The sequence below is a fragment of the Lissotriton vulgaris genome, chromosome 10 (assembly GCF_964263255.1).
Source record: "Lissotriton vulgaris chromosome 10, aLisVul1.2, whole genome shotgun sequence".
NCBI lineage: Eukaryota > Metazoa > Chordata > Amphibia > Caudata > Salamandridae > Lissotriton > Lissotriton vulgaris.
The window spans coordinates 540,790,283-540,817,789 of NC_141698.1; the positions used below are offsets into that span (position 1 = coordinate 540,790,283).

Sequence of the window (27,507 nt, forward strand, 5' to 3'; positions counted from 1 at the left end):
GATCTGGGGTATACCTTGTTCGCTCTTTAAACTGGCTGTTGTAGAAGGCGTCCTTCAGAGAACTTAATTGAATGCATGTGAGATGTAACAACAGTTATAGAATTAAGAAAATAAAGAATGTAAAATATCTCCTTTTATTGCACAGAATCTGATATAGAGATCAAAAGTAAAAAATGATTGGATTGCTTTCTAATTAATGTAGGCTTATAGGAGCCATGTCAAGCAATGCATTAGGCTGACTATGGTTTTAAAGCACCGCCCCTCCCTCACTTGAGCGGGAGACAGTGCATTTGTGTTGGCACTGAAACAGGTTTGTTTATGGGAGAGTCGTTTAATCATGTGAGTCCTTAAAAATACTTTTACTGTGTAGGAGTGACAAATATTTAAAAAGTAGCTAAGGGAAAAGAAATGTTAAGCTATTCTGGACTCATTCCTCAGGCACCAGTTCTAGATTTCCAATTGCAAGGAGTTTCCAACAGCCTGAGGTCCACTGTATACTATACGATTATGACTGCTTTGGTTTCTTTTCACAGTAACTTAAACTCCTTTTGGACACGGTGCATCCTGCACTTATCCTGTTTTGGAAATATGGGCTGGCCGAACAAAAAATGCAGTTGCCATGAGTATCTTAGATCTTTTCCAGTCCGATCCAACTCCCTCTCTTCTCTATTTACAATCTCTCAGTTCTAAAGAGAAATAAAGAAATATATGCATGCTGTCATGTGTGATACCTCGTCTTTATTGTTCAGCTTTCTTAGCTCTTGGATCAGGCTTCTAGTCACCGAGATTGAGGGTAAATAATCCGACAGTTCTCTCAAGCACCTTCTATCAGGCAGATGGGAAATCTTCCAGCAGGTAGTAGGAAAGAGAACAGGCATGCAGCAGATTTCAAAAGTTTAACTCTGCTGTGATTGGCAACAAAACCTAAACTAGTAAAATTAAATTTTTCAGTTGCATAGTTAAGTTTTAACGCATAGAGGCCCAGTTTCGGTATCCAGAAAATTCCTTACATTAAAAGCTATCCCGTAGTACTTTTTGTTTTCATAATGGGCAACAAATATGGCAGTCCAAAGTATTCCCCAAGCTTCTTTCCTAGTCCTCCACCAAACTCTCCCCTAGAACATTTATTCCGGACTCCATATTTTCTAAGTAATTGACCCCTTACTTCTGGCCGTGTCTGCCTGCCTTTTCATGCTGAAATTGACTATTTCGTAGCTGGAAGGTTTCTTACAAAGTGGGCAAGTGTCATTGTTTATTTCACAGTAGATGAAAGGGTGGAAAAATGGCTTTTCATGGAACAGTCAGCTGGGTAGTTGGCCTCAGTTCATTAGCGCTAAAGATGTATATAATTTTGACAACTATCTGTGAACCATAGAAAGTTTTTACAAGACAAAAGTGGGTACGCATCTTATTCTTAATAGATCATTTTTTCTGGCAGGAAAAAGGGCAATTTATAAAATGGATGAAACAAGTGTGGCCAATCAAAATCCTATGTTTACGTTGATTTTGAACTACATAGTTCCTTACAAACTGAAACAATGAAGTTTCATTTTGTTTAAAAAGTTTAAAATGAGTTATGCTGAAGATATTGCAATTTAAAAGGAAGCTTTTTGCATACAAAAAATGATATTTGAAGCACATATTACCCTTTTAAATTCTGCCGTTTTTTATTTGCCAGCCTCTTATTCGATTGTAAATACATGTCTTTTGCCTGTTGTACGAATATTGGTTTGATTGCGTGCTTAATTTTGCTTTATATGCAAGTATGGAAAGCATCCTCGGAGTGCTTGTCTCTGAGATATGACCTTTGTACTGCTTGCTATAGTTGTGTTGGCATTGCAGCTTACTCATCAACATGTCAGCTACACTGATTTATTCACTATAACATTTTTCCTTTTAAGGGAAGTGCTCATGGATCTGGCAGCTAATTTCTATTGCCAACTTCCCCAATCTCAAAATGAGCCCACTGTCATCTGGGAGGTGTCCTGACTCTTTAGTTAAGGAATAATTCCTGAAGTTATATTTTAGGGGGTGTATAAGTAGTGGGGTTTGTGCACAATCAAGACAGAACACCTATTAGCACTTCATAGGTGGAGCAAATTGTCGGGTGGTTACTCTCCAGTGATCAACCAAACTTCAAGAGATATTTGTAGAAAAGACAGACAATGCCAATTAGGATTCGGTTCTTGGATTTATTGTCCTGATATCCAGAGGTCATATGTATAGTTCTATGTTAATTTGAAACCAAGTGATAAAAATGAAAGAACAGCCAACACGTGTTTAGCCCACATGAGTGGCACACCAAGGGCTTTTTCAAGGCAAATATATAATATATATTTTCCAGTCATGGTCCTTGTGAAAGATCTCGTAAGGCACGAAAAAAATTCTCTACGGCCAGCCTAGCAGAGACATTTTTTTTCTGTGCCCTATGAGAACTTTCACAAACATACACGATTGGAACTTTCACATCTGTCTGTCTGTCTTCAGAAAGCCCTTGATGTGCATTTATACACAATAAAAAGACAAAATTGGCTCAAAGATGGGCCACTTTAGAACATCTAGATGGTTAAATGGATGGCGACATGTGTGCCAACGAGAGAACTACAAAAGGATAAAGAACTGAAATAAACGGCATAGCACCAACTGAATCCATGTGTTGACATTTAGCTCATCCATAACAAGAGATTGGCATAGAAATTGTGGGGACTGATGTGATGTTTGTACACCAGTTGCAATTAATGCAGGTAGAAACAAAAATGGGGGGAAGTGGACAGGAACCTAAAGTTGTTGCCAGAAAATCTACTAATGATACAGCAGTTGGTAACATACATGTTTTTGATGTTTATTAACATGCAAGGAAACGGAAATGCTAAAAAGCACTAGATGTGTCCTAGAATAAACCTAAGTGAAATGGAATTTGAACAGTCTGCTGATATTGATACAAGTTAGAGACTATAGAAAAGTAACTTCACTCATTAACATCTGATAGTTGGATTGCACACAAAATGGGGGAGGTTTGGAGGTGTGCTTTGGGAACTGGTGAGTAACCAGGGCCCCTTCCCCTTTTACCACCTGGCGGACTTCGACCCTTGCTTTTAATGTGAGCAGAAGGGTCCCGCACAGTAGATTAGGTAATTACTTGACACTGTTGCAACATGCATTGGGATGGTGGGCAGTTTTAGGCTCATGGTGTGATTTTCGAAGTTGTAACAATATTGAATGGAGACTAGGTGTTACTGTAGCTCCACAATATACTGGAGAGGGGAGACCCTGATATATACATTACACAAAAATCCATGTTGCAATATGCCTCAAATATATGTCTTGCAACATAAATACACAGCATAACAGGATAATTAGAGTAGATGTTCAGCTCATCAAATCAGGAAGCCAAACTAGTATACCTTCAAGAAATGCCTCCTATCGGAAATTTACAGTGTGATATGCTGTGGAAGATGTAGACTGTTCTGCCATTTAGGTTGCACACCTGGATCCCAAGGAGTGGCAATACTGATACACAACTCCAATGCATTTCATGTAGGAAATCATGAAGGAATTCAAACGGAGGGAAGAGAGGTCGATATGATGCTGTCTTGGGGAACATGGGAGGGTAAAAAGCTGCTACTGATCAGTTTCTATGTGCCATTAAGCAATCCTCTGTGTTCATGTCTTTAGGTACAATCTTGTTGGAGCTCCGTCAGGCTCTGCTGATATTGGGAGGGGATTATAGATGGATGGATGAGTGCCAAGTCCAATACATGTGTGGATTTCTTTATGCATGGACTTATATGATATATATGATAGGGCTTGTGTGACACCGAAAAGCTTACTTGTTCTTTCTGGGAGAACATAGCACATACTCGAGGCTAGATTAATTCTTCACTATGGACACACATATTCCAAGTTCAGTCATATCTAGCATGGAGAATCTCTGATCACAATGCCACTGGCGATTCCTACATATCCTAGTTGAAAGAAGTGGAAGTGGACTGGTAGATGGATGCCAGGCAGCGCAGATTTAGGGAGACAGAAACAGTACTTTCGCTTGCTACAGGCAATTCCCCTGTTTTGCACTGACAAATCTTTAAAAGAGTCTGTTAGAAGGAGTAATAGCACTTCTTAATATTTAAAAATACTATGAAACCACATAATAAGGTCATATAAATATGAGGGCCTTTGCTCTGCAAGATGGGCCAGCCTTCAGAAGTGATAGGAAGACATGTTCTGCATGTGTTGTAAAGAGACCAGCACTTAAAATCCTGCCGGACATTCTGATGTTGGAGTAGTAGGGTCCTCTGATATCACCGTAACCACCCTTCTGCAATTTGTGATGTCCGAATGAACATTGTACGCATAAAGATCTGAAATTTTCAATTTACATAGCTTTACTTCCTTTTCTCTTCAATGTGCTGGTGGGCTACCGAAATAATTCACATGTTCATTCATGAAGCTGTTTGCTGTTAACAAACAAGCATTTGCAAAGCCAATGCAAGCGCTATTGGCTTTGTCAGTGTCTTTTAACCATGTTGTATAGCCCCATCAAAGCACTTTTTCCCCACGACTTCTAACCATGCTACTATACAACATGGCTAAAATACATTGACAAAGCCATTAGCTCTTGCATTTCCGAGACCTATTGGATTTGTCAATGCTTGTTTTTCTTATGGCGACTTCCAGCAGGGAACAGGTGAGTTCCTGTCAGGTGAGCAGTGTTTGCTTGAGGCATTAATGTGCTGTGTTGTGAACCTGCATATCACCCTGTACAGGCTCTTGGGCACCTGGGCACTGCAGCAACTAACAACCATTACAACTTCACAGAAGTAGGTTACTTGATAGCCAGACGCAACGATATAGTAAAGGAAGAAAATGCTACAGAGGCTATGAGTGAAACGCCTGGATGGATTGAGGTTTGCCTGCTTCCACTCACTCGCCTGCTTCAGAAGATTTTAAAGTGGATCCCCACTGAGTCCAGGAAAACGATCACCCCTGCCCTCAACAGCAACAGACTCAACTATGGCAATGCACTTTATGCCAGCACCACCCAAAAACTCCCTAAATAAACTGCAGATCATCCAGAACACTTCCAGACTCGTCCTGAACATCCCCCGCCACAGCTACATCACCTGTCACCTGAGAGACCTCTACTGGCTTCCCGATCAACAAAAGGATTACCTTCAAGCTCCTCGTGCATGCCTACAAATCCCTCCACAACACCGGATTGGCATACCTCAATTACATCATCTCCTTCCACACATCCACAACACCTCTCACCTCCGCCCAACTGGCTGTGGCCACTGTCCCATGGATCCGCAAGAGCTTAGCTGGCAGAAGATCCTTCTACCTTGTGGCGAAGACCTGGAACTCCCTGCCTCTTTATCTCAGGCAATCACCGTCACTGCCCCAATTCAGGAAGAACGTTAAGACATGTCGCTTCGGCTGAACCACAGATTCCCCCTCCCCACTTTAGCGTTTTGAGAACCTAGCGGGTGAGTAGTTGTGCTTTAAAAGAAACCTGATTGATTGATTAGTAAGGGAAGGAGAGAGGGAAAAAGAGAGGCTGCCTGCTACATCAGAGCTCTCCCATCTAAGATGTCCACCATAACCCTAACACACAGTTCCTGCACCTGCAGTATGTGCACTCAGGGTGTTGGGGCAGGGCTTCTCTCTGCTGACGAGGTGCCTTTGTTCTTAATTTCAGCATCTTGCTTTATGATGTGACTTTATGTAGCACACTATACAGGTTAAAGTGTCTCTAGACACTGCAGCAGTTAAGCACTGCAATTTCACAGTAATAACCGTAGTGCCTTCCAGATACTTAGACAGACACAACTGTTAAGTAAAGGAAGACTTATTTAATAAGAAACAAAAGAGCCAAACACGAACGGGGGGGGCGGGGTATAAGCGGGTGGGTTGGTAAAAGAAAGAGCAGATAGGGGGATGGAGTGAGACTGAAAAGGAGCAACGGGTGGAGTGGGTGGGAGGAGAAAAGAAGCGACAGTAATGGGGGCAGGTGGGAAGGGAAAGGAGCGACTGAAAACTCAAGCGCTCAAATGGAGTGCTTAAACACAAGTAAAAAAGTAGTTCCGAAAACAGGAGCAGTGTATGGATGCAAGTACTTGGTCCATGCTCTAGGGGAGGTCCAAATACGAGAAGAGGCATGACGCATGCACGCCATGGCAAACTGATATGAGAGCGACGTTGCAGCTAACAAACGTTAAGCCCTTTGGGGCAGGCTCTAGCCACTAACTGTAAACAAAATGTCTTGAAGAGACAGCATATGCGCTCTCTAGCTGAGACCTAAAAACAGCATTTCATCAAGAAATGGAGGGACTGTCTCTGAAAAACAGCAGTGGACTTTGCAATCGATTATGTTACTGAACTCCTAGACAGTGTGATTAAAATTAAATTTTTACAGGTATTTTATTTCATATATAATCAATGTCTGTGCTGTTAAAGGTGATCATATACAAGTATGGTATCCTCAAATAGGTTTTCTTGTGGTGGGGATTGTTTGAAATGATGTTCCTCTCGGAGGTCATCTGTGCTTGCTCAACTTATCAGAAAAGCTTTTAATCGGCTCTGCCAATTTATGGTGCATTGAACATCGGTTATGCATTCCAGGGCCGTGTTTCTGTGAGCATAAAAAGTGAAAATGGATTTCCCTTGGATGCTGCTAAACGCCTTTATGGATTGAGGAGATGCGTCCATCTTTTTCAGAGCATAGGTTGCCAATGACTGCCATCCACTGTATTGCTAGCTTAAGTTTTGCAAGCACTTTTAATTACACATCTGTCCGAATAACATAATGTATAGTTATGGTTCCAGAGGGTGAAATGAATATGTACCTAATCTCTTCCGGTTACTGCCTGTTATGAATGTGCAATTTAAGTGTGTAAACTGAAGAAATGTTCCCCCCCCCCCCCCCCTCACCCCCCCAACTGAATGCACTTAAGGAGGGTAGCTGCTTTGTTACAATCTAATCGTGTAGTGTTGCTGGAGTTATATGCACTTTCTGTAGCATCCTGATATGTGCAGTAGATGACGTCTGACAAATCAATAGTAGAGCCTCACCCCAACCTTATCTGTAATCCGGTACCCAAAATCTGACTCCTATTTATGCCTAACAGCCAAACTTTTGTTGCGTGATTCAGTTACTATGGCTGAATGTAATTTGGTAATTGCACTGCTTCCTTCGCCTGCTTGAGCCAGTGTTTCATGTATTTGTGAGACTGATCGCCACACCTCAGGCATTCCCTTCCACCTTGCATATGGCATAGTATTGCAAAAACTGTCCAGTTTGCAACCAGAGGTTTTCATTCTCCTCTTCCATTGTCAGGAGAGTTGGTGTTGTGCCAAATCTTCGACCCATAATCTTACATGGGGCCTGACTTCAAGTTTAACTGAAGGTACTCCGTCCATCTGGCACCGCCATCCTGAAGGCTGCCCAAGTTTAGAGATGACCGTCGACCCAGCAATAATCTCTGTACCTCAAAAGGAATTGCCTTCACAGCCGGTCCCTTCAAGGTACAAAACGTTGACTGGATGACCGCTATCTGATCTGTGGCCATTCACCAAACATTTATTTTCCCCTCAAAAGCAAACTCTGAAAGGGAGTTAGGTTTTGAAGAAAAAAAAATCTTCCATGGTGTGTATGGAGAGGAGGTAGGGAGGGCTGGGGTGACTATTGTTTTTTTTTGTCCTCACCACTAGCCTTTTCCTAGAGATGATGGACAGAAACACAAGGACATTACTGTCCACCATAAATAGGGCAGGCTTTGTAATGCCCATCCTCCGATGGGCCCTGCTCTTGGATAAAGCTTTCCCACGACTGAGCCAACGGGGTTCATCAACGGAAACCTTACGGGTCCGCCCATCTCTAAATGAGTCACACAGACCCAGACTTTGGCAGGCAAAGTACTTCATCTTGTTTGCGACATAGTACTCTGTGTGCCAAACTTTAAATGAGGCCCTAAATTTCTTAAATCCAAGGATCTCAAAGAGAGCCATTTGTAGGCGGTAAGGCATCACATTCCTGACGTGCCCTAACCAATTTTCAGATGATGCAGTGTGACCCATTCAATAATTCTTTATCAAGTCTCATATCATCCCCAATAACCCACAGAAAATTGCAACTGAGCAGCTAAACACTGTCCTTCATATCTGGTATTTGAAAGCTGCCTTTTTCTTATTGATATTGTGGTGTGTCCATTATCATTCTCCTTTTTTTGCAGAGATTAAATTAGTCAGTGAATTTCTCTAGATCTTAAAACTGTACTTATGTATTGTAAGTCTTGATTGTTCTCCAGATTGATATAAAATCTGTACCAGTATCTCCACTGAACTCATCAGATCTCTCAGATGTGCCAATGCATTATTTGCTGACAGTGACACAACATGGCTAGTCCCAATGACCACTATACTCTTTTATTTAAGTCTTGGCACTGTTGATTAGTGACAGTTTCAGTTGTCAGGATGACAATCATACCATACGATTCATTTTGACTCTGTAAATGTCTATTTAGCAAAGAGACACACTTTTTACTAAATTGCAGTCAAATATTCCTTGCTTTTATTGATGCATATATGTATTTTCTCCATATGTTCACAGCCCTTTCTTATTAGGAACTTGGTATTCGGCAGGAGTATGCCCCCTGTGCGGAGGCACGCCTAAGGCAAGCCTGTCTGTGCCTGGACGCCGCCAGACATCAGACATGCTGCTGGTTTGGATAGCAGTAAACTTGTCTACTCTGGTGACAACTTTCTTGCCATTAGAGAGGCAGTGAGCCCCTGCAGTTTCTCTCCTTGCAGCATACTGGATTGCCCATTCTGCTGCGGGAACTGTGGTTTCAACTCTTGAGCAAGTACCCCATCACCTCCCACTTCGCTTCCTTGTGCTGGGCTGACTATTAAACTATTTAGCCTTAACTTTCGTTCCTCAGCCAAACATTTTCCTGATGTTTACGACTTGTTAATGGATGAGTCTCCCGATGTTCTCTTTTTGACGGAGACATGGTTGTCAGCTGACAAGGTGGCTGAGCCAGGTTTGGCCCCCCTCTGGCTATAGTATTGTGACTCACAATAGAGAGGCTAGAGGGGGAGGTATTGCAGTTGTTTTTAAATCCCACTACACCTGCACTTTGGTTAAAGAATCACTGGTGGGCTGCAAATGTGCGCGCTTTGGGATTTCTTTTAATGCTAATTTCACCATGTCCGGCCTACCGGTTTATCGTCAGCCAGGAACCTCGAAGGAGTTTAGGGTCGCATTAAGTGAGACAGTCAGTTCTCTAGCTATGAGATCTCCCATTTTCAGCGTTATTGGCGATCTGAACCTGCACCTTGAAAATTCCCATGATTCAGAAGCTGGTAATATTTACGCGGATCTAGCGGCTTGTCGGCTGCTTCAAATTGTTCATGGCCCTACCCACTCTGCTGGCCATTTGCTAGATTCGGTCTTCTCTAATTTTCCTCATCTCTTAGTCACTACCCCCATTCCTATGAGCTGGTCTGACCACTATTTGATCCCCATGACACATTTGGGGGTTGAACCCCTACGGAGGGTGGTCCACAACCTCTCTTTTAAATGCCACTGGCATAAATTGGACATCGATCACCTTCTTGCCATCCTTATGAGGAGTTCGCCCAGTCTGTCAGATGATCCAGACACTGCGTATAACACACTGTCGGATTGGCTCCTCTGCTTGCTGGATGCACTTATTCCTGCAAAATGGTGTAAATGTCGCAACACTAATTCCAGTCCCTGGTATAATGACAAACTTGCCACCATGCTTGCAAGAGGGTGGAGCGGGCTTGGAGGCAGGATTACGATCCGATCCAAAGGGGTGCTATCAGGCAGCCATTAAAAAATACCACAGGGCTATTCAGTCCAAATGGGCCGCCTACTTTGCTAACCAGAATAGGAGCGTCAGGAACCCCATCAAGAGTATGTTCTCTATACTCCAAGATCTAAAATCAGCAGGTGTATCTGCAGCACCCTCGATCATGTCGAATGAGCACTGTGAGGCTCTCGCCACCGTTTTTTGTCAATAAGAGGAAAACATCTATGAAACCTTTCTTCAAGCCGCGACGTGCCCTGCCCCCCACATGTCGATCTCGATCTACTTACACGCTGGCAACGTTCCCGCCGATCACCCAGGACGAGCTGCGTGCTCTATGCAGCAAAGTTAAATCGGGTTCTCCTACTGACCTTATGAAACCTGAACCATTGATAAAACTGTTACCCGTGCTTCTTACACTTCTGGGTCAGGTGATCAATATGTCTCTGTCTACTGCTATTGTTCCCAGGACTTGGAAGCAAGCTATGGTTATTACTTTGTTAAAAAAACAACCCTCAACGCAGCTAAACCTGAGAACTTTCAACTTCTCTCTCTCTTGCCTGGGGCCTCTATGATCTCTGAGGCCTACATAAATTCTATCCTGACAGGCTTTTTAGAGGAGAATAACATACTGGAGCCTTCTCAGAATGGATTCGGGCCTGGCCACAGCACGGAGTTTGCTCTTTTAGCTGTGACAGAACATCTGAGGGCAGCATTGGATGTGGGGAACACTTCGGCACTGATCCTTCTGGATCTCAGTGCCGCGTTTGTTACCGTTTCCCACCAGATCTTGCTGCAAAGGTTGGAGGATACCGGAATTGTGGGCCCTGCACCGGATTGGTTTACCTCCTTTCTTACAAATAGGACCTTCCAGGTAAAAGCCCCCCCCCCCTTTCACATCTACAGTCAATTCTATCAGAATTCTTCCTGGCCAACACTGGTTGCCGGTGGCTAGACGTGTTGAGTTCAAGGCCCTTTGCATAACTTTTAAAATTCTTAATCTCTCTTCCCCTGGTTTTTTGGCCAATCTGGTGTCATCTTATCTTCCCACTCGCCTGCTCCACTTGACTGGTCACCATCTGGTGGTTGTTCCCCAGGCAAAGAGGGAGCAGGCTGGTAGGCGTTCTTTCCGTGTTCTGGGATCTAAACTCTGGCTTTCACTGCCTCTTACCATCCGCAGCATTAACAACCACCTTGCTTTTCGTAAAGCCATCAAGACCCATCTCTTTCCTTCCCTGTAGGCCTTCCAATTATCAGCAGTCTCTTTCTGTTGCTTAGCGCCGGGACGCCTCATTCGCTTGGGCAGCTGTGCTCTCTACAAAACCTTATAACATAACAGAACAGGTTGAATATAGCGTTTTCTAGAGCATGTGAAACACCTTGTTAATCTTATCTTGTGTATTCTTTAAAATGCCCTCATCATTAGTACACAGTTATACAAGTAGTAGGTATATTTCTCTTCCGTAACCAAGCCAACAACCTGCCCCACTAGTCCCTTTCCTGAGGACGCATATGCCTAAATGTAGTATTCTGGAATATTTAATTCAGTAGATTTCTAGGAGTTTTTTTTTTTTAACCTCAATCCTACTTTATTCTGCTTTATCAGCCTAGAAGGTGCACTCTCCCTGTCCAGCTTAGCCATTTATATTTCATCAGTACGGATATGTGTTTCCAGTTAATTTATCCTAGTTGTGATCAGTTCAACAGCACAACCACGATAACATCTTTATGTACTTTCCATTCTACCCCTCTAATGAAACCCGTTCACTCATTACTTTCAAAGTAATGTTACATTTAATCTCCCTTGTCATTAGTGAATATCTGGTCTTGTAGAACTGATGGATACAGTCACTATTTAGGGATCCTGGGTCTGTATTACCACAGTTATATTAAACCTGCAAGAGTGGACGATAAGTTAAAATCCTTTCTAAGTATTGCATTTCAAACACAAATTACATTCCCATTTTAGTTAACATAACAACATCCTCTTTTGAAAAAGTATCATAAGCGGGTGTTCAGCTGGCCTCTGCGACACTCCTCTCAGGGCTCCACTAGGTCTGATTCAAACATGAGATACTTCACTGCTTTTGCCAGACTATGTTTGTGGCTTGAACATTGGGGTATCCATTCTAGCTCGCTATTCAGTACACAATGAAATTGATCCATTCGGAATGAATATAGCAGGGATCAAATATTGTGCTCTGAGGAGCCTCCGTTTTATGAAAATCTCAAGATAGTCCATATTGGAAATTTAGACTCTTCACAATAATTGACTCTTTCGTTGATCATTCCATACAATAGGAGGCATCTTCCTTCAACATCAGGTATCGTTTTGTTTCAAAATACAGCAGGTAAGACGACCGGGGCTACTCAGATCCCAACTCATTTAGAATGTGGTCTAGAGCCTGCATGGTATAAAGGGTCAATCCTTTCTAGTGCAGATTATCCGCTTTTTCTGTTACACGGTTTGTCTCTTGGAGACAGGCTGTTTGTACACTGCGTCTGCAGAGATATTCACTGTAAGTGTTTAACCTAAATATCAGGTCTCCTGATGTTCCATGTTAACATTAGTAATGTGTCAGTGGTGGCTGGTGACATTTGAAAGTGGTGGGGGCGTAAAATGATTGTCATACTGCACCACAGCGATCGAGCGCAGCGAGCGAGACCGAACAACTTAAGGTTCCGATCTAATAGGTGCAACTTCACGCAGGCCTCTTATACATGTGGTACAATACCATAACATATGCAGTGCAGCGCAATAACACACAAGATGCTTTTACAGTGCAACACAAATCATCTATAATATAATCTAGCATATACAATGCAGTTTCAAATAGTTGTCTGCAGCAAGAACAGAAAAGGCATTAGCCAATCACACGGCTGTATGTGTGACAAGAAGAAGATGTGGTAAAAGTATTTCAAATTATTAAATACTTCTATTTAAAAACTAATAAACTATTCCTCGTGAATGTATATCCATATTGGCATGCGTGATGCTAATGAACATGCACATAACTGAGGATAAGCGCAGACTGGGTGAGGTCCTTCAAAGTACCGGATGGGGTTGGGGTTAAAATGGCGCTTACTCCCAGTGACCCACCATTGCACCACGGACCGGTACCCTGCGGGCTGCGGTAGCCGCTGTGAGCGCACATGGTACTCCGCGCCATTGTCCTGCCGCAGGAGCTCGCATTCTGAAAGCAGCGGCCGGGCATATTCAAAAGATGACTGAGGGTGCACGCGTGTGTCCCAGCTCTCTGTTCTGCGTGGCCTACAAGGCCTCGCGGCTGGAGCAGAAGTAATTCTCACAGCATGCGACACACGTGCACTGTCAAAGCTGTTTGTCTGTGTGGGGCTGATCACACCTTCATTAGTGACAGGACGTTACCGGTGCAAGGCTGCAACGGTCAATCGGAGGCAGCACAGTCGACTCTTTAGGAAACATGTTTTGTATACTTGTAACTTCTAATAATAACAATGAACACAAGATCAATATAACTTATAATTTGAAATATAAACCTGCAGAATTATGAAAGTACCTCATACAATCTTGTGTCTGCAGTGGCAGCCCTCGACATTTCGGATAGGTGCAGCAATTAAACTGGGATTCCTGCAGCACTGTGCACGTCGTCGGGAAGGCGTCGGGCAGCCTCCCTCCCCTCCACCACCGCGTTGTTGATTGGTGCGGCTGCTGCCCCACCTGCATCATTGTCTCTCTGTATGCTGCAGCATTCAGAGAGAACAGGGAGAGTGGGCGGAGTTGCTCGAGGGCAGAGGGGAGTGGCTTTCCCACTGTTGTTAATACTGTGTGTTTGGGCGGTCTCAGGCTGCCCAAACAGTCATTATGAACAACAGTGGGAAAGCCACTCCTCCCTGCCCTCGAGCAACTCCGCCCACCCCCAACCAGGAACTTCTGCTTTCTCGCCGTGCGAGAAGGTAGAAACAAATGGTAGTTATTGCTGTAATACCGACCATTTGTTTCTGCCTTCTCGCACGGCGAGAAAGCAGGGGGGCGGCGCCCAAACACCCCCATAGAGGAGCCGCCACTGTAATGTCATTCCTGACCGGGAAATATTTACCCAGCTTCCCATTCCCACCTTTTGGTTTGGTCTCTTCAATAACTCATCCTTCTAGAAGTAGGCATCCTAATCTTATAACATTTTGAATCTGTAACCTTGGCAGTGGGGGCTCAAGTATCCATGTCCAAATTATGTATGCCGTAGCCAGGCATGGGCCCCATGCCATACATAGGCTCAAGTAGATTCTGCCATGTCATAGTACAAAATATATTGGATAAAACTATAAACAAACATAAACATAACTGTTTAGTCCTTTTGTGCTTCAGCAACCCCTGTCCTTTAACAATCAAAGACCTGTCTGGCTGTAGGACCTGATGTGGAGTGGTGTGGCTCACTGGTTAGAGGCGGCAGACCCGGAAGCAGAGAACGGCCTTTGTTCTTTCAGGTTGCAATATTACCATTCTTCATCAATAGTTTAAGATGGTGTGTTTCCTTTCTTCCCATTCAAAATCTTCCAACTTTACATAGGGCATCTCTGCTTAGTGTCTTTCGCCACCCTCTCTGTTTGATGGTCTCCAACATAAGGGATTAATTTCCCTTTTTTATACATATCCAATATTTCTTGTCCCAGGCCTGTTTTGCCAACATAAAAACAGTGAGTGCTCTGCTTGCATGAACGAATTTAAGTTTGTCTGGGAAGAACATTAAGTACTTAAAATTCTTTTTCGAGCACCTTTTCCTGACAACTTCAATTTTCCTCAATTGTTCTGTATGAACTTCCAGGGACCGGTTTCTAGTAATACATTCCAGAAGTTATCAGGCACGTGTGAAAAGGTTTTGTTGACTCCATCCAGTGGCTATGGCTCTCCATAATTTAGAGTAAAGGTTTTTTCCGAGCAAGTCTGTCCATGCATCTGTCAGTTTCTCAGTGTTCATCATAAGTTATTACATCTGAAGCTCTGTTGAATATCCCCTCTGGAACTTAGACCACTTCCATTCTGCTCTTCCAATGCATCCAGCAGCCCTAAACAATGTTACAATTGAACTTGTGAAGGAGTACAATTTCACCCACTGTGCTGAGTTTGTGTTGTGAGGGCTCCTAAGCTTGATTGTACACTTTTTCCAGCATTACATTTTTCAAAGATTCACATGTTTGAATCATTCCCCGTCAGGTGAGCATCTTATGCTAAACGTACAATAGCTTTATGAAATCATAACACGCGTGGGAGGTCTTAAACTAGTGTCCCCTACTCATTGAAAAGCAGAAGTTCATCCAAAAAGATGAGGGTGCCCTGAATTTCACCCTTTTCAGAGCTCCTCTCTCCCAAGATTTCTACTGCTCGTCATGTTGAAAGGGAGTCCTAGAGCCTTGGTCTTTCTTCAGACAAACTGGTATTACTTTGCTTCTTAAATCTTTCTCCAAGCCTGCAGTCATTTGTGTTCGTAGACTCTTCAGCCAATACACATGAATTATGTAAGAAAAAAATATATTTGGACATAGAAGGATCTTGGGGGGGAAAAAAAGACTTTTCAAAGCCCTCTGAGAAATTTGGAAAAAAGAGTAGGTATTCTGATGAACCTCACAGGCATTGTGTATTTTTCTTTTACCCAGATCACAAATCGAAAGACTGAAAGACCTTCAAAAACGTATGTTCCAAAACCCTCAATGATCATGAGGGGCCCGGTATTCAGTCTTACATGCTCTCGCTGGAGTATTCCCCAGGTGTGCGTCCGTGGCCTGACAGTGAGTAAAAGTGTGAATCCTACAGTCGAGACTGTAGGTCTCCAGGATGCTCCTCTGGTCATGCAGTAAGTCTTTTTCGGAGTACGGTGACAGGTCTCGGGTGCTTCTGGATTTAGGTAGTTGAATCGTTGCCCTTCTTCCATGAGTCACAAAGCGCTTCATTTTCCTGGCTGCCTGCTATCATCGGGACCCTGAACAGACTTCCAACTCATGGTCAGTTGTCAGGCAAGGATCAAGGCCATATCCAGAAACATGACTGGCCGCCAAATGTTCATGGAGGTTTAACAAGCACAGTGAGGGACCAAGAGGGAAGTCTCTATACATGGTCCCCTGCGCTACCTAGAGGGCTGTTTTTCAATAGGTGTTAAAAGCAAACAAGAGCCGATAATCTGGAAAAAAACCAAATCTTCAACAGCGCAGCGGTGGTGTTCCGAGGTCACAGTCGGGAAAATTGCATGGAAATGGCAGGGGGTCAAAGAGGCCCGAACTGAGTACAAGAAGTGAATACATTTGAAGCAGGCATTTCTTGATACCCTAAAACGAGTTTCTAGCATCTTCCTCCAAGAGGATCCGAGAGAGGCATCCTGAAGTCAGTCTCCCAGCATAACCGGAGGGTCGTGAGTGTCTGCTGTGCCTGCTCCAACAAAGTCCTATAAAGCAACGTGATCGCCTTCATTCACCCGCGATATGAAAGAGATTTTGCAAATAGTCATGTTTTATAGGTTCTGTGACTCTTGCATCCCACCAGTCCTGTATCTTGCGTATCAGGGCACCATGAAGCAGGAAATGGCCTGCAGGAATATCATAAGACTCCCCTAGATCTGAAAATCGACACAATTCTCCCCTGCAAAAAGTTCACTGAGAACGTCCATCCCCGCAGCCGGCCACTCGCGTAGACCTGGCAAGACCCCCAGGCGACTCCAACGCCTAATCGCCAAAAGAGGAAGCTCGCAGGCGTATGAGGTTGGCATACAAGACTGCTGTCAGGAACGGGCCCAAACATAGCACGCAGTCCTAATCAGGAGATTCGAGGTTCGTACTCTGAAAGCAGGTGTTGGTCTCTGTAGAAAACCTAGTAGACAATCCTTGGTAGGAGACCACACTCTGCTGTACCCACGTCCTTTCAGAGAAAGGCCGCCAGCATGCCACTTAATGCAGCTGGGCCGCAAAGTAGTTTAATTCGAAGTCTGGAGCAGCTAGCCCCTCTCAGCCACGGGTAAACGCAACTTCCTGAGCGCAACCTGGCGACGTGAAGTGCCCCAAAAAAGCCAGAGCAGCAGAGCATCTAGCGCCCGAAAGAATATTTGGAGCAATTGCAACAGAAGTGCTGCAAACTGATAAAGTAGGCTCGTAGTATGATTATTTTGGATATGGCCATCGGCGCTTGACCGACAGAGGCAATGTGGTCCAGAAGGCAACGGTGTGACACAGCCCAGTCAATACACGCTGGAAGTTTCCCTCATACAGCAAGTCCGGGGAGCAGTAAACAGACACTTCAAGGTACCGCACTGTATCTCGCTCTCACCGCAATGTCTTAAACAAGAGGATAGGACCGTGATCAGGGGCATCGCAATTCAGGGGATAGATGCATGACTTGCCCCAGTTAACCATAAGGCCCGAATGAGCCCCGAAGTCCAATAATGCCACTGCTGCCCTCATGAAGTCGGTGGCCTCCCCCAAGGTACAGTAACATGTCATCCGCATACAGAGAGAGCTATGTGCAGTTAGAGACAATGAAAACAGATGCATTCTTATATGAATTTTGGGAAATGCCAAAACGGGCAAAAGTAATTCCTAGGCTTGACAAAAAGTATAATTTGCCTAACAACCTCAAGGCAGGCTCGCTGGTAATTGAGGCAGCCCAGATGATGTCAAGAAACCCAGCTACTCCCTGCACAGCTTCTCCACACACAGATGGTCAGAGAATGGATGCCTTGAGAAAGAGGGTATATTTAAAGGCAGCCACATCGATCAGAATGTAATCTTAGGGAAATTAATTCGACAGATGTGGCCTGATATCAATCTTTACTTTTATATCTTGCTAGAAGACATGAAACAGGAAGCCTTGACAGAGAGAACTTTAGCAGCTACCTTGACTGCAATGGATGGTGGTAAATCTTGAATTACACCAGCTCGCTGGCTGCTGTATTGTGTAGGCAAGACTTAACTCAGAGCAACTTGCTTCAGACCTGAAGTTGAAAATCGAATATTGGATATATCCTTTTATGTACAGTTATTTGGAAAACATGTTGATGTACTTAGCCAGACACACCTTGGAGCCTCACACAAATGACTTTCCCAGCCATTTCAAAGTACTAGGGAAAGGAGCCAGACATATTGCTAAGCATACCAGAATTATCTTAACTAACCTTATCAACCAGAGCTTTTATAATACAATAAGTAGTAGCAGCAGTCTATAACAAACCCCAGGCCAGAGTTAGAGGTGTAAGTCATTTGAAGGAGATGGGACGTCTTCACTGACTTCTCCCTCCGCCTCAGTACCAGTTTAATCGATTGGTGGAAGGATATCCGCCTTTAGTTCGATGGCACCATAGGTAGAAGGAACTCTGCCTTTAGTTTGGGCACACTGAGGTTTGTCCAGTGTCCTCCATGAACGCTTTTGTCCTAGCTGAAATTCAAACTTCTGCATTTGCTAAAGGCAGAAACCTTATCATAGAACGTAGAGGAGGGATTGGCCTTGTTCAGAAAAGCTATCAGAAGGCAGGCTTCTATGTCCAAGGTTTTCAAATCAAAAAGAAAAGTCCGGCGAAAGGAGACCTGTTCGGTCCACTTCTTGAGAAAAACAGTGTACTTCATAGTTCTCCCTTAGGATTTATTACAACTACTGAAGTAAAAAGAATGTTCGGCTTCTTTATATCTCCAACACCTTTCGACATACTCCTTCACTACACCAGAACTTTCTAAGTTTTAAGGTAGCCAGTTGCCAATTTTAATTCAAGTTCTCCCTTTTGGTCTCAACCGCAGTCAGAAAATATTGCACCAGTAAATGCGTATCTATGATTTTTGGGACATCTAGAATACCAGTACCACAAGGATTGGCTGGGCAAGGACACTTCTACTAATGCCACAAAAAAGTCAGTGACAGCAGGGCTGGAATGGGAACCATAAGCTCCCTTGAAGAAAAATCCTTTAACCAGCCTTGCACGCCAAATCTCTTCGCACTCTCATCCTCTCTCTTTCCATCCATCCAATCTCTTTCTCCTTCCTTACTCCTTTTCTGATCACTTTCCCTCTACCCACTCTATCTCTCGAAGCCTCCCTGTTCCTGCTGGGGTGGAGGTGAGGGGAGGGGAAAAATGATAGAGGCACAAGCAGGGGTCCTGGACTTTCAAAACCGTTCTCCAGTGGCTACAGCCTACCGGGAAATGCCTTCTGGATTAAAAAGCCAGTTCTGTCCTCAGTGGCAGCCTGTACCCATTTATTCAGGAGGCTGCGTCTAACTCTTTACCAAGAAAAATCATCAGTTTGTCAGAAACACACTATCCATTTCTTAGGTGCGAGCCCATAAACTAAAGAATAGAGGGTGTACCCTGTGAGAAGTTGGCCTGGTATATGATGTTCACTATTCTAGTGAGCACCTTGCACCAGTCCAAACAACCCTTATGGTGATGGTTGTAAAATCAACCTTATAGACCAGCTATCCCAGTGGTAGCATGGACAAAGCAGTCTTAGGCTAAACTCAGGAGGGCATGTGAAGCCAGCTGTTATACCATATGTAACCCCTTTAATACCAAATGAAAGGACACCACACAGGATATATATAAAATATATATGTATTTATTTCTAAACAATCCCGCTGAACTCTTTATGAGGTCAGAGGCACAAGCACATAACAAGATACTTAATTAAAATACAATAAGTTGCACAAAATACAGTAGGGCCCTAGGGGCACGCTAAACCATATACTAAAATAGTGGTATAAGTACCACTGCTCAGAAAATGAATAGGCCTAGGGCCTAGGGAATCACTGGGGCTATGCTGTACTACCAAGAGATAGAAAGTAGGAGGGCCACAGGAGGCGTGTACAGAGTCTTTACTCACACACAAGTTACCATAGAGTTTGTATGGGAATGAAAGAGTTAGAAACTAGTTCTTTTAGGGCACTTCTAACTGGACTCGATGAAAGTTACTGGAAACCTAGACCCTAGGATAGTCAATAACCACAGGAGCACCTGAGTACTCTCGTTACCTCACCCACAGGAAGCGGGTGCATAGGTGTCAAAGTGTGTCGGGTTTCGTTGCTGAATCCTATGGAGCCGTGAAGAAAGATGCTGCAGGCGACCAGGAGAGAAGTGTCCGGTTGGATCCAAGGGCGGATCGAGGATGAAGAGTACCTGAAAGCAGAGGGGACAGAGTCTGGGTCACTAGCCAGTGACCAGGAAGGAACCAGGCGATGTCGTGAAGCAATCAGGTGATGTTGTGAAGCTTGTCTCTGCAGCCACGTGGACCAGGAGGCGTCGACGACGACCAGGAGTCAGGCACGGCTGTCCCACGAAGGCTCTCGCTGTCGGCGGTGTCGGCTTCCGGATTGGAGTAAACAAGCCTTGGCAAAGTCAACCCACGCAGGAATCTAAGTTGGCTTCTTAATCAGACCAGCAATTTCTGATGGGCTGCTTCTTTTCAGGGAAGATGGAGCCAGTCTGTAGCTACCAGATCAGCGGTGTAAATTCAAGGTTTCGTCATCAAGATGGCTACTAGCCCAACGGGCAAATGACCGGACAGACGCGTCGCGCAGGAAAATGCAGAAGGGCCCCACGCAGAACTCGTGGAGTGTGCAGGGCTGATCTTCGGTGCAGATGATGCTCGGGGCTGGGGCTTCACAATCCCCAATGCACAGCTTCGAGGATGCCTCAGAAGCCGCACGGTAAGCAAGTCGCTGACTTTTCAAGATGGCCGGTCCCACGTCTTGCGTCGCCTCCACGGGTCTCAGCTTTGCTTGGACTGTGGATTGGGCTGAAGGAAGTGTGGAAGTCTGGTTCTTGTCAGGCTTTGTGCTCGGGCTCCGGCGGAAGCGTCGACAAAACAAGCCGTTGATCGCTGGATGGTGCCTGCTTGTGCAGGGTGGTCACTCCTTGACCACAAGGGAGATTCTTCATTCTTCTATCTTCTAAAAGGGTGGAATGCTACCCCCGTCGCCAGAACTGGCGAGGGGGTAGTATTCTAAAGCGTATGACACCTTACACAACATGTTTTGATAAAGCCAAACCAGAGTTAGCGTTTAACCGCGAGGTTCATAATGCACTTAAGAGTATATGGTATGGCTATATCCTAGAACAGCTATAAGGACATGGCTCCAAAAGCTGCAGACAGGCTCTGCTCATGCTAGAGCCTCATCTCACATAAAACCAAGCACTTTCCCTCCAGGATCGTTAAGGCCTGCCATAGGAGTGACTTATAGGTGTATATATTGTCTAGATATAAGGTTAGATATAGGAATACTATATCTAAGCAAGGGGTGATTACACGACCTTGCCCCAGCTGAGTGATCAGCCAGTTGTGTCAGTTTGGATGGCCAGCCAGGGGTGGCAAAAGATATGCTGCAGCCCCTGGTAGGCCTTGGATGCACCTATGCCCTGGGTACCTATAGTACACTGTACAGGGGTTCATAAGGTGACCCAATATCCAATTGGAGATGTACCTAAAGTACATGGAGTCCATTTTACAGAGAGAGCAGATAGCCTGGGACCCTGATTAGCAGGATCCCAGGCCAATTAAGTCGAAAACCAGCTAAACACGAGGCAAAAAATCTGCGGTAACCATAGTCAGGTATCCACCTTCCTACACATACCCCCTCACAGAAAAGACAAACTAACCTAGCTGCATTAGCGAGCCAAATCCAAAACCAACCAATTGTCGATGTGCACCTTCCGCAGCAGCTTCTGTGCATGATGTTGTCCTTTGTCTCATTCCCTTTTGCCAGCGAACCCTACAACCAATACAGGAAGAACTAGACAAGAAATGTGCACAAATATCAGGCTCCTTTGACATCCATGTTCAGGTTACACTGAAAAAATAAAAAATACTCTTTTCTGGTGAATTTCTGCAAAGAACAGTGGTGTGGGTCTTCATTCCTCTATTCCTCTACCTCATATTAAAGTAGGGTTAAGCAATGGAAGCCTATCTTAAGGAGCTAATAGCCAGAGGGCTGTTGTGTACTCTGGAGGTAAACCAACAGAGCAACGTGCTGCAACCCAAGTCTATCAAAAGAGATGAAAACTTACTTCTAGTAAAATGCTTGATCTGGGCAACCGGACGTTGATGTTTTACTTCAAGAAGTAAGCCTGCATTAGTCTCAAACATATTAGTCCATATGACACCAGATTTGTTTTTATGGAAAAATATCTTGGCAGAACAGGTAACAACCAAGCAGATTACTACAGTTGCACAACTCAGGTTTGCCATGAATAGGAGATCAACAACAACTTTTGAGGCAAGTGTCCAGTGCATGGGAGAAGCCAATGCTGGACCTGCTTCGATATTACCAAACAAGAAATGCCACTTCTGCTCAAGCATGTAACTACAAGTAGGATTGTGGGGGAATGCTTTTTGATTGTATGATCAAGGACTTGTGCACATACTTCTCCTTTTCCGTTAATTCCATGACTAATTTTGAAGCTGTATTTAGAACCATCCATATGATCCTAATCACTCTGACTTGGTGTAGATAATACTAGTTAACGAACTGCCTAATTTAGAAGAAATTCCACTGGGTTCGCAGATGAACCTCCTCTTCAGAAGCTAAGGGCAAATTATTCATCATTACTGTGATCCGTAATTGTGTTGGCTTGTTTTCTGGATTCAATGAATTCTTTCTTGTAGACATTCATGCAGACTGTAAAGAAACTCTTGTGTATGTCATGGTGCTATCCAATAACATAACAAGACAGCTAAGTGCAAGAGATTCGGCATTTGCTTTACCTAATGAAGCGGGCTCGTCAGACACATAATCAAAGTTCGCCTCGTAGCCATTCCAAGGAACCTCCATTCTCTGACACGTCCTTCTTTATCATCTCACAGGATGCTCCAAGAATTTGTAAAGGGTCTTTTCAGAGCCTTTCCTTTGTCAAGGAATCCCCTAATAAATCCAGAACACAATAAGGTGTTATCACAACTAATGAATACATTTAAACCTGGAAAACCGTGCTATTTCTGGCTCTTCCCTCATCCAGGAAGGTAAGTGATATACAGGAATTTACAATAAAAATACCCTTTTTTCAATTCACAAACAAAAAGGTCACACTGTGCACAATGCCATAGTTCATACCGAAAATTCCTACTGACTTCCTCCTCAATGAAATTATAGTACTCGAAGATTTCCCCAAGCATTGTTTAGATGCAGCAGAGAAAGCTTTGCACACTTTCGATCTGCACAAATGCCTAAAATTAGATCTGGACTGGAGAAGAGCGTTCTGAATTTCTGATCCATTACTATTAGCATTCTCTTACCAAGGAAGAATAATCCATTGTAAAGCAAGGAATCTCAAGATGGGTAGAAGCTGCTGTCCCCTAGTGCCACAGAAAAGTGGGAAAATCAAAGCACATTTCACAAGACTTAGGCATCTTCAGTGGCTCGCTACTCTTGGGTGTCCATTATGGATATCCGCTGCACAGCTACATAGAGAAATTGATGCACCGTCACTCAGCACTGCTGCTTGGATACATTTGCAGACAGATGGAATGGTGGGACAAGCAGCAGTTTGTAATCTTTCCACATATGGTGGGCATTCCTATTCAGATCCTTTTTCTCCAATATGGATGTACTAAGTCGGTGATTCCTAAACCTTTTAGATCCACAAGCCAATTTTTGAATCACAAACATTTGCGATATACCCAACTATAATTGACATACGGCAGGTAATTTTTTAAATGTAACTAAATCTTTGTGTGGTACTGCACTGTCATTACAGATAGCACATTTTCCAGTAAAATGGACACCAATTTTATACATACATACAGTTTTACTGATAAAACTATATTGCATGCAAATGGTAATCCGTTGAATTTGGATTTCAGTTATAATTTATCATTTGGGCATCACCATGTAAAGTGTCTTTCTGTATGTTTTGATCCTATTTAAATATTTCTTTCCAAATTACAAAACAATTGAGCTTTATTTTTGCTTTCCTCACTGTTGAATGTTTTCAGTTCGTTTATGGATATTTACTTTTTGCTGTGTTACAAAAAAATGATATCTTACATACTTTCCTTTAACAAGGATTGTCACACAATTCACTTTTCTTTCTCTGCGACGTAAGAGGAGATTGTAAACACCAATCCCCTTGTTAAAAAAATGTAATAATAAGCAGCAATTAATCCGAAAACCTAGTGTGATGTTTGATCTCCATCTTTGAAGCGCAGCCAATGTGTCAAGATAAATACAGAATTTAATGGCGTCTTAATTATTCTTTGGACTTTTGCAACCCACCAAAAATTGATCTGTAGGTCGCGACCCACAATTTGGGAAACAGTGTACTAAGGTATACTTAGTTGTACTGACTGCTTTTGGTTCAAACATTCTAATCTATGGAAGGTTCAATGCTATCGAAGAAAACGTTACTTGCCGGTAATTTGCAGCCCCTCAGTGTATGTAGGTTTCATAGATTCGCATGCGGCTGTCCCTACTCCCCGAAAAGAAGCGCATCTCCAGGTACTTACTCTTTCCACACTCATTCTGGAAAAAGAGGACCTCTGGGAGTGGCGGAATTGTGGGTACTTTTACCCCATTGGCTGACTTTTGGCTTTCTCAAGTGAGATGAGTGTGCTATTCGAGCTACACAAGTTTAAGGTCTTCCAGGCTTGTTATGGTTTTATACTGCTAAGTTTACTGTGGGACTACTTCCCCTGTAACAGGAAAATATTTAAACCTGTGAGTCCTTGTAATATAGCAGCCCTGGTAGACTGTAGTTATGGGTAAATAGAGGTTTTCTTCACCTTGCTAACTGTAAAGTAATAATAAACTGCTTTGTTTGCATGGGTCTCCGTACTTCTGAATTCTTGGTTTAGCTCTTGTGATCGAAGGTTTGATTGAAACCCCCACAAGGAATAAATAGCAATGCTCTCCTAATTGGTATGATTTGTCTTTAAAAAAAATAATCTTTATCAATGATGTTTCATTTTCTCCCACTTCACTGCAGACATTCCGAACAGTGGAAATCCAGCGCTGGGTCATCTGTGGCTGCATTGGCATTCTTACAGGACTCATCGCTTGCTTTATCAACATCGTGGTGGAACAACTGGCTGGTATCAAGTACTGGGTTGTGAAAGAAAGTATCCTTGGAAAACATGGGTTGTATAGGTGTAAAACCAAACATTTCTCTCTTACTTGGCAAAGAAGGATTTTATACAAATGTTACATCCCTTCCCAAGTAATTGGTGCTGAAAATCCATCCAATCAAGTAAGCAGCAGTAACACATCTTTGACATACAACAATGTAAAGTAAAAGGGATCTTTGGTTAGTCAATTGAATGAGGCCCAATCGTAACCCTCTTTCTTTTACAAGAACGTAGAACTGTTCCTATGGTGTAGTAGGACTGTTTTGAATCTGTTTTGTGGTCAGAAATCTTGTGGGTCGCAAAACTGCAAGCTGTGCTGCTGTTATTTGCAAATGCAGTTGCAATCACAAACTGTTGATTGGGTACAGATTCCCAAAAGCCGGTGCTGATATTCACAAAGTGGAAATTGTCAATGAGGGAGCTTCACTTTGTGAAAGAGGGCATTGGGGAGAGCAGACAGCTCCCCAATGCCTTTCCAAACCTGCTTATTTTCTTTTCTGAATACAGTCCATGACCCCTTAAGCCACATACCGGCAGCAAAAAAAGTATTGGCAAAGCAAATAGTTCTCGCCTGTGCAAGATTTATTGCTTTGTCAATTTTTGTTTTTTTTTACCATGTGGTACAGCAGCCGCTCAGTTCTACAGTATGGCAAAGAATAGACTGACAACGCCAAATAAGTCTTCTATTTGGCTTTTCAATGTTTTTAAGACAACATAATTAAAAGTACAAACATAAAATAAAGGTGCTGTAATGCATCCAGCGTTTACTGAGTCATAGCATCTTCTTTTTTTTTTCCTTTCTTTTTAACTCTTTCCTCCGAGTTTTGAAATGCTGCCTTAGCACTCAGGAAATTAGAGACTAGGTGGCTGATAAAACGTAGATATGTGGACCTTGGTTTGAATACGGACAGGAAATTACATGTCTTTCTCCAAGAATGATAAGGTGTATGATCACAGAGTATGATTTACCTGGATATAATTCTAGATATTTTAGCCATCTAACACATCAGTTGGAGGATTATGGGGACAGTATTCAATACCATAAGATAGCACCAATGTGTTAATAGGAAAATGTTCAGTACTTAGCCATACGATCATACTACATCTCTACTGCTATGTGTAAATAAGTTGCAATATCTCATTGGAACAATGTAATCAATTCTGGAATCTAAAAATGATCATGTACTAATGAGTGTTCTATATGATCTTTACCTTCCCCTCTATGAATTTCAATTTCTCTTCTTTTCCCATTTTTTCACACAATTTGGTCACATGACTATATTACTTTTCAATCCAAACGGATTCCAGACCAGTCTACCACATGTTATCTCGTGGGTTTTGGACTGTTGGACTGAATATTGCGGCCTTCGAGTGTATATTCAATATAATTTTTAGATTTTATGGAATTGATTATTAGATGTTTTTGACAGGTTGTGAAATTCAGACCGCCTTTAAATTAGATGGATATTAGGCACTTTTGACTAACTCGCTCTACTCCCATATATTTTTAACTAGCACTAAGACAAACTCTTTATGATAAACTCGCACTACTCCCGTATATTTTTTTTTATCTGGCCTTACCAATATGGCATCAACTGGAGTCACTCTTCTCCAGTTATTTTCTGATGTGACTTTTTGGAGTTTTAAATAGATTTACTAACCTACTTGAGGACTAATATAAGATATTTGGTATCGTAATTTCTCGTAACTTTATTTTACTTTATTTTTTAAAGTTTCAGGGTTTGCAATATTCTATTGGAACACTGCCCACTCAGGTCGCAAGGGGATAACTCTACCCTTAACGCAGGAGTTTCCAGCTTCTTTAAAGAATCTGAAACCTATCAATGGTTTACAACCGAAATGGCAGTGCCAGACTATTGCCGCATAGTGAAACAGCCCCTTCCAAATAGTGATTAAGTTTGCATTTCTAAACCCATTTCAAGATTCGGTAAACACATACCAAATGGCAAAAAGGGTTTAGTACATACTAAAAAACAATCTAGTACAATATGCCCCTAGGGAATCCCTCCCAGCGGACGCCGTAGACAAATTTCTGGTGGATCTCCCACCACAGGGGATCTCTGATGAAGAGCGCAGTCATCTAGAGCTTCCACTGTCCGCAGAAGAATTACGGAAGGCCCTTGGGGAACTGAACGCAGGGAAGGCCCCAGGGCCCAACGGGTTCCAGTGCGAGTTTTTTCGGAAATTTCATCTCCAGTTAGGGGCACATTTTAAGAAGGCGTTGGATGCTGCTAGAGAGTCTGGCCACCTACTGAGGGATTGGAGGCATGCCGAGATAGTGGTCTTCTGCAAGCCAGGGAGACCCCCTGACCGTCATGAATCATATCGCCCTATCTCACTTCTGAATATCGAGGCGAAGATACTGGCCAAGGCCCTCGCTAACCGCCTCCTCCCGTTAATCACCACCCTGGTCCATTCGGACCAGGCTGGGTTTATGCCGCACAGAGCTACCAGACACAACATTAGGTGGGCCCAAGTGGCGTTGGAAATGATGCGAGCTACGGGAACTCAGGCAGCGCTTTTGTTGGCTGATATAGATAGAGCCTTTAACTCGCTGAGCTGGGTTTACCTACAAGCGCTCTTGCCTCGTCTGAAT

General features: G+C 43.4%; 1 protein-coding gene across 2 annotated transcripts in view; it reads left to right on the forward strand.

Annotated features, from left to right (window-relative positions):
- The window catches only part of CLCN7 (Cl-/H+ antiporter 7), a 353,427-nt gene that overhangs the window by 97,218 nt on the left and 228,702 nt on the right, over window positions 1-27,507 (forward strand). For both annotated transcript variants that reach the window (XM_086941381.1, XM_086941382.1), the window contains one exon: window positions 24,752-24,884. In XM_086941381.1, coding sequence (XP_086797507.1) covers window positions 24,752-24,884 — 133 coding nt within the window. The remainder of the gene's footprint in view (window positions 1-24,751; window positions 24,885-27,507) is intronic.